At 44.0% G+C, this 17460-nt stretch overlaps 1 protein-coding gene across 1 annotated transcript in view; it reads right to left on the reverse strand.

Annotated features, from left to right (window-relative positions):
- DOCK5 (dedicator of cytokinesis 5) overlaps window positions 1-17460 on the reverse strand; it is a 166128-nt gene that overhangs the window by 26698 nt on the left and 121970 nt on the right. The window contains exons 25-35 of the mRNA XM_004685387.2: window positions 17177-17283; window positions 14788-14924; window positions 13831-13926; window positions 12441-12539; window positions 10260-10354; window positions 8947-9025; window positions 7848-7948; window positions 4362-4420; window positions 3618-3772; window positions 2468-2553; window positions 484-643 (exon numbers count right to left, since the gene is read on the reverse strand). Of these exons, the coding sequence (XP_004685444.1) occupies window positions 484-643; window positions 2468-2553; window positions 3618-3772; window positions 4362-4420; window positions 7848-7948; window positions 8947-9025; window positions 10260-10354; window positions 12441-12539; window positions 13831-13926; window positions 14788-14924; window positions 17177-17283 (1174 nt within the window). The remainder of the gene's footprint in view (window positions 1-483; window positions 644-2467; window positions 2554-3617; window positions 3773-4361; window positions 4421-7847; window positions 7949-8946; window positions 9026-10259; window positions 10355-12440; window positions 12540-13830; window positions 13927-14787; window positions 14925-17176; window positions 17284-17460) is intronic.

Here is a 17460-nt window from a genome sequence, read left to right on the forward strand (position 1 = left end):
TGCCCCGGAGGGGACCACATGGCGTGGCAGACCTCTCCTGACCCGCCTGCTGCTCCCCTCAGCAGTGTACTTGGTCGATCTGCCTGTTCTGCTACCCTCTCTGTCTCTGGTGAATCCTCTCACCCACCACATCTCTGGCTTGTACCCCAGTTCTGTATGAATAAATAAATAATTTAAAAAAAATAAAAAAATAAAGCAGCCACAAATAACCAAGAGAGACTGGCTGAGATGGCCTTTAGAAAGAAAGAGGAGGAGACTGTGTTCATGCTGCCTTCCCATGTCCATTTCCAGTTTTATCAAAGGTCAGGGGACGCTGGCCTCTGAGTCCTAAGCGGAGTCAATTGTTCCTCATCTCCATGGCAGACTCTAGAAAGGGCTCCGTGGGGTGCCGCTGTGTCTGTGAGATGGTCTCAGGGCTGCCCTGGGGGGCGGGGAGGCCTGCAGTGCCCTCCCACACCCTGGGGGGCCAGGCCTGGCACATACCAGCACGTTAACGGTGCAGCTCATGCGGTTTTCCTTGCTCTCGTCGTGCATGATGATGGTCCTGTAGTCCAGGAGATTCTCCAGGAGGCTGCTGACCAGGAGCACGAAGATTTCTCCGGAAGTGGACAGGTATTTGTGTTTCCGGCAGTGTTCCAGGAGCCTGCAGAGGCAGAGGCAAGTGCCCATCTGTCACATACGTCATTCCAGACTGGAGCCCTTGAGGTCTACACAGCAGAGAGAATCTGAGCAGGGACACGCAGACTCCAGATAACACCATCCTCCCAGGGCCTTCACTTCTGTTGCATTTCAGCGACTCAAATTCTACATTTTCTTTGGGCACAAATGCACCTTCTCTAGGATCCCAGAGCACAGTATCCTTCTTGGACCTTCTACCTGTATCTATGTTTTGCCAATACTACAGAAACAAAAAGGCTTGTGTCTGCTATCTGCCTACTCAAGCTAAAGGAGACAATTTTCCCCATATCCTTTTTCTACCTAAGGCCTGCACTGCTGGGCAGCCTGAGGTCATTCTGGAGAACCTGGGACTGGTGCCCAGCTAAGAGGAACTTAGTAAGCATTCAGACATCAGTTCCTCAGATAAATATATTACTTTTAGGAAAGACATGCTTGTAAGTAAGTTATTAATCAGTGTTGACTGCTCTGTCACATGCTTGTAAATAAATTAGCCCAAGACTAACTTTTGGACTAAATTCATCCCCTCAGTCACACACCGAATAAAGATTCTACACTGTCCTCTTAATTCAAATAACTGGAAGAAGACTTGGGAAATAGGAAAGGGAAAAGAAATGGGTCCAAGGATTTAGTCCAGTCTAGGATAAGTCCTGGGCACTGGATTTATGTATATTTCTCTCAGTGAGTGGATCCAGGAGGGATGAAGCAAACAGTATCAGATTTTTATATCAACAATTAACTGTAAAATTTGTAAATATCGTCTGTCATGTCTCCATTTAAATCCGACTCCCTCCCAACAGGCAGGTAACAAAACAATCAGCACATACTCAGCAGACGATAGGTGGGTCAGTATCATAAAATCTGAGAACACAACAATGAATCGTTCCGAACAGTCAAGAGAGCCAACCCTGGGTGATGGCATGATTTATAGGTAATAATCACCAAGAGTAACAAGCATGAACCCCAGAGCAGTGAATAGTGATTCACCAGGAGCCCTGATACAGACGCTATGTCCTCATTTAACCTCGCCGCTGAGGTTAACCAGCACTGAGATTCCATTTTGGTAGGTGAAAAAAGAGCTGTTAGGTCAACTCATAGTCCAAAATCAAACTTCTAGTGTGCAGAGAAATAGGACTTGAAGTTCAATCCCTCTCTAACCCCAACACCCAAGTGTCTTTAACCCACTGTTTATATTTGAAACCACTCTTTTGTAATTCCAGATGTTCTAGGGGAATTAGGAGGCACGGGGGTGCAGGGTGAATATCTGAGTGTGGGTGGGGAGCAGGGCTGATAATGTGAGCACAGAGAATATGTTAGGGAGGAGGGGCGCAGCAGGTCAGAGCAGTGAAAAGATCAAAAATCAACCTGGCTGGGGATGTACCCTTGTTCTCGGAATTCCTTACGAGGCATACAGTATTTTGAAATGTAAAGTGGACCTTGAAACCTTTTTTTTCTTTTCCTTTAAATTGTTGCTTTGAAGCCATAATTAGAGGTGTGAGCACTTTTGCTGAAGTCGAGCCATTCACAGACTGGGCATAGTGCCACTATTCTACACACATTCTCTCCCCTCCATCTGCTCTGCTTTCCCGGGCTGGGCTGGCCTGGGAATCAGCACATCTGATAAACCTGCACTAGCAGTAAGATGGTGAAAACTCTGTGACCCCTCTGCTGGTTTGTACAGTGACTCTGGTGATTCTGGACCACTGGGCTGGACTATGATACTGCAGAAGCCTGATTTTCCCCATCACTAAATGGCACAATCAGTGTGATATTTGGATTCTGAAATACTCACAGTTTTTCCAGAAGGACCTTGTATTGTTCATCTCCTCTTCCCCCTTCTACTTCTTGGTCCAGCTTTGTGATCAACTCATTCTCAAACTGAAAGCAGAGTGAAAATTTCAAAGGAGAATAACATATCCTTCAAGGAGGACATGAGCGATACCCTCCAACCTTTTAGATTCAGTTCAATTCCTTTACTGAATTGTTAACTGTTTCCCAAAATACACAGAAGATCACACTTTCCATGATCCATCAGTTGTGCCCAAGGTCCTACTGAAACTTTCTAAACCAGTCTTTGTTGTTTGATTCACATTTTCAGGGAAAAAAAAAAAAAAATATATATATATATATATATATATCTCAAATATCTCAAATGACTAATTCGCAATTTAATATCATTTAATGTCAATGAAAAGAAGATGAAATGGATAAACTTCCTGAAGGGAGAAGAGTAAGAAACATTCTGGCTGCTGTTAGCCAGAGATTTAAAACATACCAAACGTTAATGAAAAGGAAGGTACATGAGGTATAATTCCCACAGCAATGTGGATGGTATCTAGAAACTATGCTGACTCAATTTACTCATAATTATATTTAAGAAACATAATGTATGAAAATTATTTTCCTGTCTCAACTCTGCATACAAACACAATTTAAGGATTCTAATATTCTATTTTATTTTTGGACTGGCTCTTGGCATTAGAATTGCATTTGCAGAGCTTCAAAACAGCAAAACTCTCCCCATCAGGAATGATATGCTGTATAGGCAAGAAAACTAAGGGACAGACAAGACTTACCAGACAAACTGGGGTCTTAAAACTAGAAATCTCTGCATCATTCCCTGAGCTATACTATAGGTTGTTCCTCAATCCACATTACTCTCTCAGCTATACTGTGACAGAGGACTGCAAGGCCTAATATCAAATTTTAACCATTCAGAGACAGGCTATTGCTGTAGGAAACATGTCCAGTAAAAAAGATGGCTTGCAAGTCAGGCAGGAATATCTGACCCTACCTCTTATTGCTTTACAAAATCAAAATCAACAAGAATTTCAAGGCCTATGCCAATTTGTATTATTCGGGCAACTGCTTCTTTAAAGAAAGAAAATAAGTAAGAGTGGACTATATGTGCATTAGTAACATTACAGATCTGTCATTCTTACCATGTGGAAATTGCCATTTCCACTGAAATTGAACTCACACTGCATCATATCAAAAAAAATGGGAATGGTGGCTTTCCGCAGCTCGACTTCAGGGGTCAGTGTGACCTCCAAAATGTATCCCACCATGGATGGGATGAATTTCATCTTGTGGGGACCTGAAATGAAAATAAATACAATAGTAAGAGCTAATTTCACTGGAAGTGAAAGGTTACAAGACTCCTCCACAGAGCCCATAAGAAAAGAAAAAATGTTTATGTGGGTAAATTAACTCAATTCAAATGTGAGTTAAATATGGTATTCTGAAAACATGTGGGCGTCCTAATATAGAGACAGTTCATTGGCAAAGTTCCAGTAGAGATGAGGTGTGAAACCTCAGTCAGATTTCACTTTCAGACTCAGAGACAGGATTCCTGGAATAAAAATGAAGAATCTGGGCCCTCCCTGGTGGTGCAATGAGTTAAAGCACAGCATTATGAAGCTATCTGCAACCACTGCAGCACAAGTTCAATCCCGGGTCAGGGAGGTGACCCACATGGCGCAGCAGACCTCCCCTGACCGCCCCCCCACTGCTCCCTTCATCAGTGTACTTCATCTATCTGCCTGTTCTGCCCCTGGTGAATCCTTTCACCTCCCCCTGCACTTCTGACCTGTACCCAGTTCTTGTATGCATAAAAATAAAGCTTTAAGAAAATTAACAAGGAATCTACAGGAGCTGTAGCGGGTGCATCTAAGCTCAATACTCACCCAGGTTATACCACATGTCCCGGATTCTAAAGCCAATTTCCTTTCTCATGTCTCCATATCTAGGAAGATCATAAACCAAAAAAACCCAATTGCAGTGGAATCAGGTACATATAATCAAAAGATAAGAAGACTAAAAAGTCCTTATTCCTCTAGATCCTTTTTAAGACAAGTTTTGAAGAAAGGTCACCTTAAGAAATTAGGTAAAAAGAAGATGCTAAATGTTATTTAACCCTAACATATCGTTACCACTCCATCATAAATAAGAAAAGTGAGAATCTAATAAAAAGGACAGCTTACCAAAAAGGAAAAAAAAAAAAAAGTGGGGGTAACTGAGGTTAATACCTAAACAAACCTTGCCTCCCCCATGCTGAGAAAACCCAGTCACAAGGAGGGGAGGGGACTTGAAAAGCCTAAGGGCTGAGTGCAAGATGAAAGCATAGACTCTTTGAGAGGGCAAGGTGAGAAAACTCTGGTTGCTGCTAAACAAACAGGAAAGACCAGCAACAAGGAGGCAAGTACTGGTCAAGCCCGGTAGTGACAAGACTGATGACCAACAACTAGCCGATTTTATCCCCTTACAGCCAGGGGAAGCAGGAGACTACAGAATCTCAATGTAGGGGGGGACACTGTCCCCAGGGGGTGAAAATTAGTCCATGGGGTAGAACATAGTTTACTGTTATTATATATAACGCACAAACAGAAGGTATATCTGGCATATTAATACATTATGGGGGATGTGATTAGAAAAATATTCTACAAAGGTTCCTTACAGCAGCTGATACGGAAAAAGAAACAAGCAGAGGCACATAGAACCAGACTGTGTCTTGGGTGGCGGTGAACCAGAATCACCTGGAAATTCCTTAAGGATACATACAAGGGCTTCTGCTACTTGTCATGAGTCACTTAGAAGCTTGGAGAGGTGGAAATAGGTGGATCAAAGTCGATACTGAACGTGTCCAGGGAACCATTTCTAATGGCCCATGGCAGACCCCTCCTGTAACGGAGCTGACAGAAGTTTTACACATGCACCCAACAGTTTTTTCAAAATATCCCTTTGGAAATGCCTTCAGAAATAAGTAAGTAAGTGAATGAGTGAGTGAGTAAGTGAGTGAGTGAGTGAGTGAGTAAATGAGTGAGTGAGTAAATTAATAAATAAATAAAATATTTCTTAAATATTTAAATACTTAAATATTTCTCCTAATATTCCATTTTAACAAAAATGCCTCAAATTGGGCCTCCTTGGTGGCCTAGGGATTATGTCTCAGCACCATCAACTCTATGGCCTGAGTTCAATCCCTGGCCAGAGAGGTGACCCACATGGCAAAGCAGACCTCTCCTATCTCACCTGCTGCTCCCTTCAGCAGTGTATTCAGACGATCCACCTGTTCTGTTGCCCTTTCTATCTCTCGTAAATCCTCTCACCCTCCCCTCAGCCCCTCTGGCCTGCACCCCAACTCTTGTATGCATAAATAAATAAATCTTTCAAAAAATGCCTACACTGACTGTAAGAGATACAGATTTCATGGACTCCACCTCCACTACAGTACTGGACTACAAATCCCATCAATACCAAGGAGAAGCACGCTGGGACGTGAAGGCGGAGCTGAGCAGCCAGGTTAGGATAAAACCGAACATGGGGCTTAGGGACTCTCTTGGCCTGGTGGTCATTTGGCTCTCGATTGGTTTTCAGCGTGCTGGTGGAGTCCAAGTAAGCAGAACTGGCAGACAGTCTAGTTAACTTGTATTTCTTTTTTCCCCCGTGGGGTGTTCCTTTACCTTTCTCCTTGTAAATAAACCCATTATCAAATCTTTTTGCGTGTGTCTGCAGTATGACTGAATTATAAGCGCACGGGTATGACTGAATTATAAGCGCACGGGTGAGGACCCACAGATAGGCAACACAATTCACATTGGGGTGCCCTGTAACATGACCTCACTGTTGAGATTATGTTACATATACAGTCAATGTTGGGCACATAACAGATCATACATGATCTCTAATGGCCTATGTCAGACCCATTCTGTAATCTAGCTGACAGAAGTCAATTTTATTTACTGATGCTACTGTTCATGCTGCTTCTACTGAAATTAAGAGAGGTCTTGAAAAAACATCCATTCACATTTCAGTAACTTTCATATAATTGGTTTTTATTTCTCAACACATATTCTAACCCATATAAATATATATTTTTGCATGAACTGTATCTACAGTTAACTTTTATTTGACCAAATCCCAAACCATGAATGCAACTAGTTACTTATCAGAATTCATGTGAACTAATTTGTGGGTTTAACTAAAATCAAATCTGCCCTTTTGTCTGTTCAACCAAAACAAATCTATTCTTTAAAGAAATGATATACTTGTGGGGAAATTTTAAGAGATTCTAAAGAATGAGATCAAGGTATCCATCTTAGAAATAAATTATTTCTCAATTCTCACACCCCTCAAGTAAATCTTTAAAAAAACGTTTTGCTTTTACCTTTGAAAGAGCACAGTCACTAAATCTCAATCTCTTAGCCACCAAATTTCAGTGTTTTAGGGAGGAGATAGAAGTAGTGGTATCCAAAATACTTTGTATAGTATCCCAGAAATGATGTATTTGTGGGGAAAATTTTAAGATATTCTAAAGAATGAGATCAAGGTATCCATCTTAAAAATAAATTATTTCTCAATTCCCACACCCCTCAAGTAAATCTTTAAAAAAACATGTTTTGCTTTTATCTTTGAAAGCACAGTCACTAAATTTCAGTCTCTCAGCCACCAAATTTCAGTATTTTAGGGAGGAGATAGTAGTAGTGGTATCCAAAATACTTTGCATAGTATCCAAGACATTCCAGTAAGGGGAGCAGAACTAAAATTTCACAGCCTTTAATAATAAATTTCTGAGTTTGTTGTTGTTTTTTAACTCCATGGCTTATCTTATTTTAAGTACACACTGTAATTTTAACTACATAGTCTTTGAATTTCCAGGCTCTCAATGAACTTGGAAACAGACCTGAGATGAAAGCAATGAAAAGCTTCCCTAAATCTTTCATCACTCTTGCATATACATCCATTATGAATTCCAGGGCTCTGGAGGGCATTCTTCAGGGATGTGTTAGTTTTGGCTTCTCTACAGAAATGACTGAGATAGAGCCCTGCATCAAAGCAGAGAGAGGCAGCGGATCTGCAATTTGGATAAGGGGCCAATTTGGATGGGGGGCTCTCTGACATGGGAGTCCTGCTAGCCTCTCCCCCTCTCCAGGTACAAATCCCATAAAATAGGTGGCTGATGAGAAAATGAATGGCCTGTTTGAATGAACTGCTTGAGAAAAGAGATGTGACTCTGGGGAAATCTGAGGTCTATTAAATAATCATTTAAACCCTATCTCATTCACAACAGGGGTCATCCTGGAACAGCTATGTCCATGAAACCCCAATACCTACTCTGAATAAATTGGAAGAATCACCTTCCCTATCTTAAGCAAACAGAAGAGGACACTTACTTTTTAACAATTTTGTTGCGCTTGGCTTGTGAGAAGGTTTCAAGCTGGAGGGATTCATGGGTGAGAAATGCGACTGCCAAATGGAAGTAATTGTTCCAGAGCTGTTCAAAATGCATTGTGTGGGTGAAAAGAGATGGAAAATCACATGAATGAGGACCACAGTAAACCAGGGCCACATGGCAGGAAGTCACTCCCCAGGGATAAATAAAATACCATCCAGAAAACTTCTCTTTCTTTCCTGTTTCAATTACTCATTCCCCAAAGTTTTGATACTTAATACTAACATTAAGCATTTAAAGAAATCCAAACTATTCTATTTATCTTTACTTCTGGAATAAATGACACAGTTGCCGAGAAGTGTACCTATTTATAGAAGGAAGTTTGGCAATACATATCTGCCCGAAAGTCTGCCCAACTTTCGAAATAGTAAATACTTTACGACTTTATCCTGGCAAAATCATCATGGGTATGTAAAAATATTTGAGGCAAGGCAGGCCTTCACAGTGTTATTTAACATAACAGAAAAATGGAAACAATATAAATGTTCCTAAGATTTTGGTGAAACTAATCATGGCCAACAATATAACAGGTTGTATTCAGTCATTGAAAATATTATGAAGGCGCGGCAGACCTCTCCTGACCCGCCTGCTGCTGCCCTCAGCACTGTACTTCGTCGATCTGCCTGTTCTGCTCCCTACTCTGTCCCTGGCGGGGACCTCTCATGGGCCCTGCACTTCTGGCTTGTATCCCAGTTCTGCATGCATAAATAAAAAATAAATCTTTAAAAAAATAAAATGAAAATATTTAACATCACCGAAAAGATCAGCAAAAAAGTAAGTAAATTTAGAGCTTATCAAGGAACTCTACAGTCTGAGTCCACTTTGACACAGACAAATATGGGTGTGCATATATCTACCAATCTGCATTACGCACGCACATATTTACATATACATCTTCCTGTATGTGCTTATAGGTATATTTAATCTCTCATGACCTTCCATTTTGAACATGATGAAATCTGTGATGATTTTTTTAAAAACAAAACAATTCTCATTCTTTGGCTGAGAACTCAAGAACTCCTTGGCGAGTCACAGCTTACCTGAAGTTCAAAGCTTTTCTGATCCATAAAGCGTCTGGTGAGAACGTCGGCAAATTGGTTGATAGCACGGAGGAAAGCCCTGGAGATGGAAAACGCTGGGTAAAGATGGAGGCTTGATGCTCTTCAAGAAATTTCCCATATATGTTAAACAATAAGCTAAATCAATTCTGGATTTAGGACTTCTGATTTCCCCTTAGAGACCCAGGATGGAACACGGCCACAGAGAAGGCCGCTGAAGGTCAGTTTTAGAATGGACTTCAAGAGCCACTCAGGGCTGCATTTACATTTAGGACAGAAGGAGCCAACGCAGTAAGTCTTCTGAGCCTGGGCCCAGAGCAAATGTGTACTTCTTCCTGGTGCTTCTCTTAAAGTCCAGGACTTCTGATGCATTTTTCCCCTTAGTCTGTACATAGTCGAGAAGGGGTTTTTCTAATCAGGTAGAAATCAAAATCAACAATGATGTTCCTAATAAAATTGATTTTTTTTATTTAACTCCTTAAAACATTTCAAGCACTTTTAATATAATTTTTAAACTATTCCAATGTTTGTTTCAGTTTTTTCCATCCCACATGTATTTGTTGGGGGTGAGCAACTGTGGACACTGGCTCAGGTTTTGACTAGAAAGACAAGCTTCCTGATCTTAAGCAGTTTACAACTTGGTAGGGACCATCCCAAGACCCAAGCAAGTATTTGGAAGATTCAGTGAGGGGTCTGTAAGGGTAAAAATGAAAGGCAGAGAAGCTGTCAGGCCAGAATGCATTCCTTTGGAGAGGACACTGGAGAAGGAGCTCATGGAATGGTTGGGTGGCCTGTCAATGACCAGAGATCATGGTGAAGATACTGCGAATCAGCATGAAGAATTGAACATGCAGGACAGTACAGGGACTGGAAAGAGGCCAGCTGGGCTGGGCCTCTGGATAACCTTCCCCCTCTGGGTAAGTTACCCAGAGGGGGAAATAGTGACGATAAGGCCAGGTAGAGCTGGGGGCCAGACTTCAGAGGCCTTGCACGCCAGGCTGAGGGAGGCAATCTGGAGCCACTGAAAGGGACCACTGCTGAGCTGTTGCTGACAATCACTATGAGCACAATGAGGAGAGTAAGCAGAGAGATGGGAGGAGAAAGCAACAGATGGAGGAATGGCAGGGGCCCAGGTGAAGTCGGGACAGGATCACATAAGCTGGGGTGGTGGAAGAAGAAAGATCCTGACTTTCAGAGAGTAGATGTGGGTCAAAGGGATCAACAGCTAGTCAGAGGTCAGACAGTGGGACCAGACCCACGCAGGCTGAGGCTCAGGCCCGCCACGGGCATCTCACCTGTTCTGCGTCATATTCATGACCATCCAATCCTTGGCATAGACATGCTTCCCAATCAGATCCTTAAACATGATAAACGTTTCCATGAGGAAGTCCTGCAGGAACAGACGGGGATGGTCGGCGGATACTGGATTACATGCATCAGCCTCTCCCTAGCACATTTATAAGAAGCACCACGCCATCGGTCCCACAAAGCCACCATTCTCCCTAAGGACTTAGGGAAAACAAAGCATCCTACTGCCACCGTGCCCTTGATTCTTACATCATACAAGCTGGTAAAGGAGGCAGGGACAAAAAAAAATTACAGCTTACGCGTGATACAACTGAGTTGTGAAAAATTAAATGACTTGCTAATGGTCATAGAAAGCAGGAAGCAGGAGAGTTAGGAAGACAACCTGGGGCTCCAAGTTAGAGGATATTACCTTTAGTTTTGTGCTGCCCATCATTCGAGCAGACCTGTCACAATGAATTCACCGGGTCTTCCCTGGTGGTGCAACTGGTTCAAGTGTAGCACTGTGGGGCTATCGCAGCCACTGTGGCAAGGTGCGTTCCCCAGCCAGGGAGGTGACCCACAGGGGGCAGCAGACCTCTCCTGACCCGCCTGCCCCTGCCCTCAGCAGTGTATTTCAGTTGATCTGCCTGTTCTGCTCCCCACTCTCTGAATCCTCTCACCCCCTGCATCTGTGGCTGTATCCCAGTTCTGTATGCATAAATAAATCTTTAAAAAATAAAATTAAATTATTTTCATAATAATTGTCACCGACAACTGGGAGAAAACTGAAACATCTCAAGCTCTGAGTCCAATTCTCCTTTATTATTTATAAAAGAATAAAAAAGATATAAATAAGAAACACAGTTATGGGTCTGTCTATTCCAGGAATGGTTCTTCCTGGGTATACAAGTACCTAAATGGCCTTTAAAGAGATCGCAGTGGGTCCCAATGTTTGTAATAACTAAAACATCAGCACACAGAGCACCATACCAGTGGGAAAATTAGGCAAACTTCTACTCAAAAGAGGACTGTGAGCAAAAAAATTAACTCAGAAGTAAAACAACTGAACTACAAGTCAAAGCTGAAAAGTTTTGAAAGCTTTTTTATTAGTTTACTATATGTGAACACTTTCCACTGGGATCCCTGAAGGGAAAATCTAGTCCCATTTTTCTGGTGCAAACACACAGTTCTGGCTGGTGAGCTAAGATAGCCTGAAGCTTAGACATCTACCGGGGAGGCGGGAGCTCCTGCTTCTCTCTCCGACAACGTTCCTCCAAGACATGAGTCAAGCCTGCTCGTGGTCTGCACACTGGTGGTCAACAGCGTAGGGGAGGAAGCAATGTTTGCCCTCAGGTCTGTGTTACCCTCAAGTCTTCCGGTTCCCTGCAAACTCAACTCTTTCCTCCTCCGGCCGGAGGTCACAGACACAGATCTTGACTTTTAACTATTTTTCATTGTCTATTTTAAGTGTGTTCACCTATTAATTTTTCCTTTCAAATGGAAGAGAATTCATAGTTTTGAAGCCAAGGATTAGGTTTCGACGTCAGTTTTCTGTTTCTCATAATCACTTGATATCCAACTCTCGGTAAGATAAGCTAAGTAAGCTGCAAATGGTAATGGCATAATCAAGACAACTCATAGTAAATCCAAGACCTCGTTTTACCTACCACTTCCCAACGTCTTTCAAATGATGTAGTCAGAAGGCAGCGTAAGAAGATGAAAAGTAGCAAAAGACAGAAGGCCTAGCTGAACACAGCATTCTGCCACCAGAAGGATCATTTCCTCCAGGGGGTAATAATCCTCCGTTACCAGGTAACAGAGGAAAGTACTCACCAATACCCTGGAAAACAGGACTCAAGCCTTTGTCTTCCCTAAATACTAGAGCTCAACTGTTTGAATTTACTACCACCCCCATTTTACCTTTTCCGAGATCAAAAAAATGACCTCCCCCATATTTCTAAATGAGGTTCTAAATTCAAGACCTTTCTGGGGTTGAGTGAGGGCCATGTGGTATACACATTATAAGTTCTTTAAATCTTATCACAAAGAGGGAGGGGAAAGTCAGCACTTTCCTTTTTTTAATCACCGTGGACACCACCGTGACTGAGAAAAGGAGCGTAGACCCATGAAGTTTAGTTGATTATTTATTTAACGGTTGGCTCCAGCAGGAGCCACAGAGAACAACCTACCATTATGTCTTGCCTCGTTTTGAACGTGCTGATGTAGTGGCTGTAGTGGCTGTCATCCATCTGGCGCAGGATGGCGATCATGCACGCCACGAAACTCCCCTGCAACAGGAGCACACACTTGCAGGACTCCTCTGACCACCAGCCGAGCAAGCAAGATCCGAGCGCATGAACTTCAGCATTCACCACCCAATTACTTCAGCAGGGACCCTACACAAAGATCCCAAGGGCACACGTGCGCAGCAGCCCTGACTGAAAGGATGTCCTTTCCAGGCTGAGAGAAGGAGTGTGCAGGACTCACCCACCCCACCCAGGGCCGTGGTGTATGTAGTCCCGTAGGTTAAGGGACACAGGCTCGGCCACTTTGGCAGTGCATGGCGAATGCCCGTGCAGCGTGAGGGGCCCTGGGGTATTGGGTTCCTCTATGGCAGCTACATTGGGGAGGGCACTGCTGGCTGCTTGGGGTTGGGGAGGGCTGACAACAGGGCGTGGGTTATTGCCAGGCTGACTGCTGCTTCCACACCCAACCACCTGGGAGTCTGGAGACCTAGGGCAGGCAACCTCTCCTTGCTTGCTTCCTCACTGGAAATAAGGCGCTAGCAGAGCTGTCTCACAGGGCTGGTGGCAGGCTTCAATGGCATTTGAGTGTAAAGTGCTTCAACAGTTTTTGGTGTGCATATACACACAGACACAAACACAGACGGCAGACACACACACACACACACACTCCACACACAGGCACACACACCAGCTAATCTCTGCTACAGCTGGGAGTGTTACCACACTGTTATCATCCTACTGAGGGCAGATGCAGGCAGAGCAGCGCACACTGAGCACCAGACTCAATTACTTGGGAAAAGAGAGGAATTGCTGCATGTAGCCCCCAAGCGCCTCATTTTCTGTTCACACAGGCAGGCAGTTTACTTAGCTAAAATATTTAAATTTAAATATTTAAACAAATGGTTGAAAGAGTCCAGAGGGCACACAGGTCCCAGCAGATCTCTGCCTTAATGTGCAGCAGGTCTCGCTTAACCTTTACTGGGAGCAGACTCCCCAAGAACGAGCCTTATGCTCGGTACCCACAGAAGCCTCAGTAACCCCCTCCTTAGCCTCCTGACCACATGATTTTCCCTCCACATTTTCTGATTCCCTGACCGCATCATTTCCACTCAACAGAGTATCAGTGTTAGAATCAAAATCAACCAGATTCGGGAGGCCTGTCACCTCCTAGACACCCCCGCCTGTGCCCATATTTCCTGAGGGAGCTGTACTGCACAGCACAAAGCATCGGGGGCCCAGGGATCATTGGTCTCTAGTACCAAAAGTCTCCCCCCAGACTAGCAGGATACCGAGAAGCAGCTGGGGCCGTGGGGTCTCTTGAAGAGCTACTCACAATGTGGGGGGACTCCCGGCTCATTCCAATCACGGTCCGGTTGATCCTTCTCAGAAGCCGTTCCATCACCTGCTGCACGTGCTTTGCTGTGGGACCCTGCGGGAGGCACAGAAGCATCACCACTTCTAAGCAGTGTCACCTGGACAGAAGAGTTTCCCTTACGTCTCATTCTAGCTCTGCTTGACAAAGCCGTCTCTTGCCCACAAGGGGAAAACGATTTCACAGAATATTGCATGTAAGGAGTCAGTTGAAAATAATCAGTTACAACATTTAAAAGATGAGCGTAGGGAGGCAAGGGAAGAAGGCTCCCTAGTCAGAATGCCCTACTCTCTCTGAGCGCATGGCAGCCGCTGACTCAACAGACACTCTTGGAGGGATTCCCACGAGCATGAGTTACTCAGTCCTGACACTAGGCAGGTCAGGTTGCCCATGACAATTAGGCCCATGTGTACAAAGAGAAAAGCAAAAATACAAAGTTCTCAGCACCTTCTGCATAGACAGAAAAAATGCAAGAAATTCAAGTGAAGGAGACTGTTACAGATGGAATGGTTACGTTCAAATCCTAAGTGTGAATGTTCTGACCTCTAATAAGATGGATGCTTTTGGAGTTGGGACCTTTGGGAGTCCAGTAGGTCATGAAGGTGGGCACTGGTCAGATGGGATTAGTCCTTCTAGAAGGGACACCAAGAGGTTGGCCCTCTCTCTCCACACGCAGAGGAAAGTCTATCAGCAGCAGGGCCTCTCCTGGACCTAGATCTACAGAGCAGGCTCAAACAAGACAAGCCTGTGGAATCACCTCTAGAGCAGGTGCAGCCTGCTGCAGGGCCCAGATTCTAAGCGGCTGGGTCAAGCCTGAGAGCATGGCCAGGAGTCACTCTTTTCACAAGCAAAGGGACTAGTGTGTGTGTGCCAACGTGTGTGTGTGGAGACATCTGTGTCAGTAACAAGTTGACTCACCACGTCCTTCCTGTCTAGCACTTCCAGGATGTTGCTCAGGAGCTGCGAGCTGGCCTCATGGTCAGGCTTGCTGGAGCGGTCATCTAGCTGGCCGCTGAGCTGGTCTATCAGCAGTGGCAGCAGAGTATCCCTGCACTCTGAGAGAGAACGCACGGGCTGCTCAGCAGGAGCAACAGAGCCTCCTGGCCCGCCTGGCTCCCCCCACAGCTCTCTCTGAGTCTGTCAGTGCCTGGAGCTCTGGGCTCAGTGCTGGGAAGCACAGCACCCCTCCCCCAGGGTGAGAGGTGATCTCAGGCTATCGTACTTCCGCCCTTTAATTGGATTGCAGGAACTATAAAAATGATCCGATCACAAGTACATGTACAAAATGTTTAATATATTTAACAGTTCCTTAAGCTTTTAAAAAGTTGCCACCTATATATTTGAAAGCTAAGTCAGATGAAATGAGATATAGGAAGTAAGTGATTTGTTAAAAACCTTTTTTGGAAAAGACACCTGCACCCCTGTGTTTATTACTGCTTTATTTACAATTGGAAAGACATGGAAACAGCCCAAATGCCCAAAAGTAGATGACTGGATTAAACAGATGTGGTACATGTACACAATGGAATATTAAAGGAATATTACTCAGCAACCAAAAAAAGGAAACACATGTCTTTTGCAGCAACATGGATGGAGCTGGAAAAGATCATGCTTAGTGAAATAAGCCAGAAAGAAAAGGAAAAATACTGGATGGTTTCACTCATAGCAGGAGTATAAAGGACCAGGGGAGAAAATAATAATAATAGTGAACAACTATATACCAGAGACATTTTACGGGGGTGGAATGGGAATGGGATCAAAAACGGTGGGGGGAGGGAAGTGCACTGGACTATGGTGATGGCACACGGGTGATTTGGTGATGGGAAGCCCACGGGGAATACAACTGAGATGCAAAAATGCACAAAGTGATGTAAAAATAAACTATTATGTTAATAAAATTAAAAAAAATTAAAATGTATTAAAAAAAAAACCTCTTTTGGAAATTTCCCACCTAATGGAGAATGTTTACTAAAAATTCCTATAAATCTACAAGATTCATTTAAATATGTTCCACAGAAAGACACCGTGTGTCCGTGCAGGCACACGGACGTCATGAAGTGAAGCAGGGTGGTAGCTTTCACTGTGTTTTCCTTCTGAATCTTTACTATTATGAAGCATTACTTTGATAACAGTCTGGACACTAAGAGAATGACTGTCAACAGTGTGATCTCTTCCTCTGATGAGAACTCTTTGCGCATGCTCAAGGGCTCAACCTTCATGGTGTCATTTATCCCTTCAACATCCTCAGGGGTAGATTATCCCGGTATATTGAGAGGTTTTGGAATATGATGATTTCTACTGAGGAACACTCACTATCATTTTACGCTACTTCAACACAGTTGAAAGTGTTCAGCACAAATGCATGGGGTCAGAAAATATCAGAATCCAAAGAGGCCACTGACTGAGTCAAATCTTTGCTTCCCTAGAAAGGAAGCGCGCATGAGAGGTCACTCATTTGTCCACTGTTCCAACACTACTTTGGGGCAAAGCCCAGAGGGTCTGCCACCACCCACCCACTCAGCCTGCCCTATTTCAGAGGAGCCCTCACGCCCTCCATGAAATGCAAACGTCAGGACACCCCCTGACCTGTGGATTCCCCAGAGGCTCCCTGGGTTGCCAGGCCAGTGAGGTATCGACCTTCTCACCCTTTATCAACTTTGGGGAAGGGGCATGGTGATTTAAGACTTAACAGCTCCATGCTACACTCTAGTTCCAAAGTGAAAGTTACTGAATCAATGCTAGAAGCTTCCTCCCCACCCTGCTACCTGCTCGGCACAGCAGCAGTATGCTGCCATGGCTCCCTCCCCAAATGCTCTGATTTATAATGTTTGCCAATCTCCTTGATGTAAAAATACTTTCATCGTGATTGATTTCCGGCTATGGAGGTGACCTAACTAAGCCTGGAGTTGAGGGAGTCTCTGGGTCAGCACACTGGCATCTCGCTCCCCTCGGCCCCTGCTACAGGCACCAGTAAGCACAGATGAAGAAGATACCATTGCCAAAAGGACCCACTTTCCTGCTTGTCTGTTACTTTCTCGAGTTCCTAGTTTGAAGACCAAGATGTCCAATCAGTGAAACACGGTTGTCCCAATAAAAGGTTAAAAAAAAATGTGACTTTGCTCTTTTAGAAACTACTAGAAATAATGATTTCAACTTCTCTTTAAAACCGGTTTCCCAGGAGGTCCATAAGTACCAACAAAACACTGGCAAGGACATTATTGACATTTTTTATTTTTACAGCCAAGTGCTGGCTGAAGAAGTAGCAAGACTGGAATCTCAGTAAGCAGCAGTTTCGGTGGAGACTTACCTGCCTGCCGAAAAAGGTTGCTCTCTACTATCTTGGTCATGCAGTTGAGTTTCTGGCGAACTAACTGGTTGTCAGGAATGCTCTGAATGAACTTGCAGAAGAGCTCACTGCAAAAGGAAGGCCAGCAGTGTTTTCCTACTGTGAAGGAAATCATTATACAACTCCCACCACTCTGAGCTTTGGCCATGGAGGGTTTTACCTGGAATTCTCTCCCAAATGACCCGAGAGTCCAGAGACTGCTCACTAGAGGGCTTACCCATACTGCTGCTTTGCAAACCAGCCTC

The sequence above is a fragment of the Condylura cristata genome, unplaced genomic scaffold, assembly GCF_000260355.1.
Source record: "Condylura cristata isolate star-nosed mole 26May11 unplaced genomic scaffold, ConCri1.0 scaffold00018, whole genome shotgun sequence".
In the NCBI taxonomy this organism is placed as follows: domain Eukaryota; kingdom Metazoa; phylum Chordata; class Mammalia; order Eulipotyphla; family Talpidae; genus Condylura; species Condylura cristata.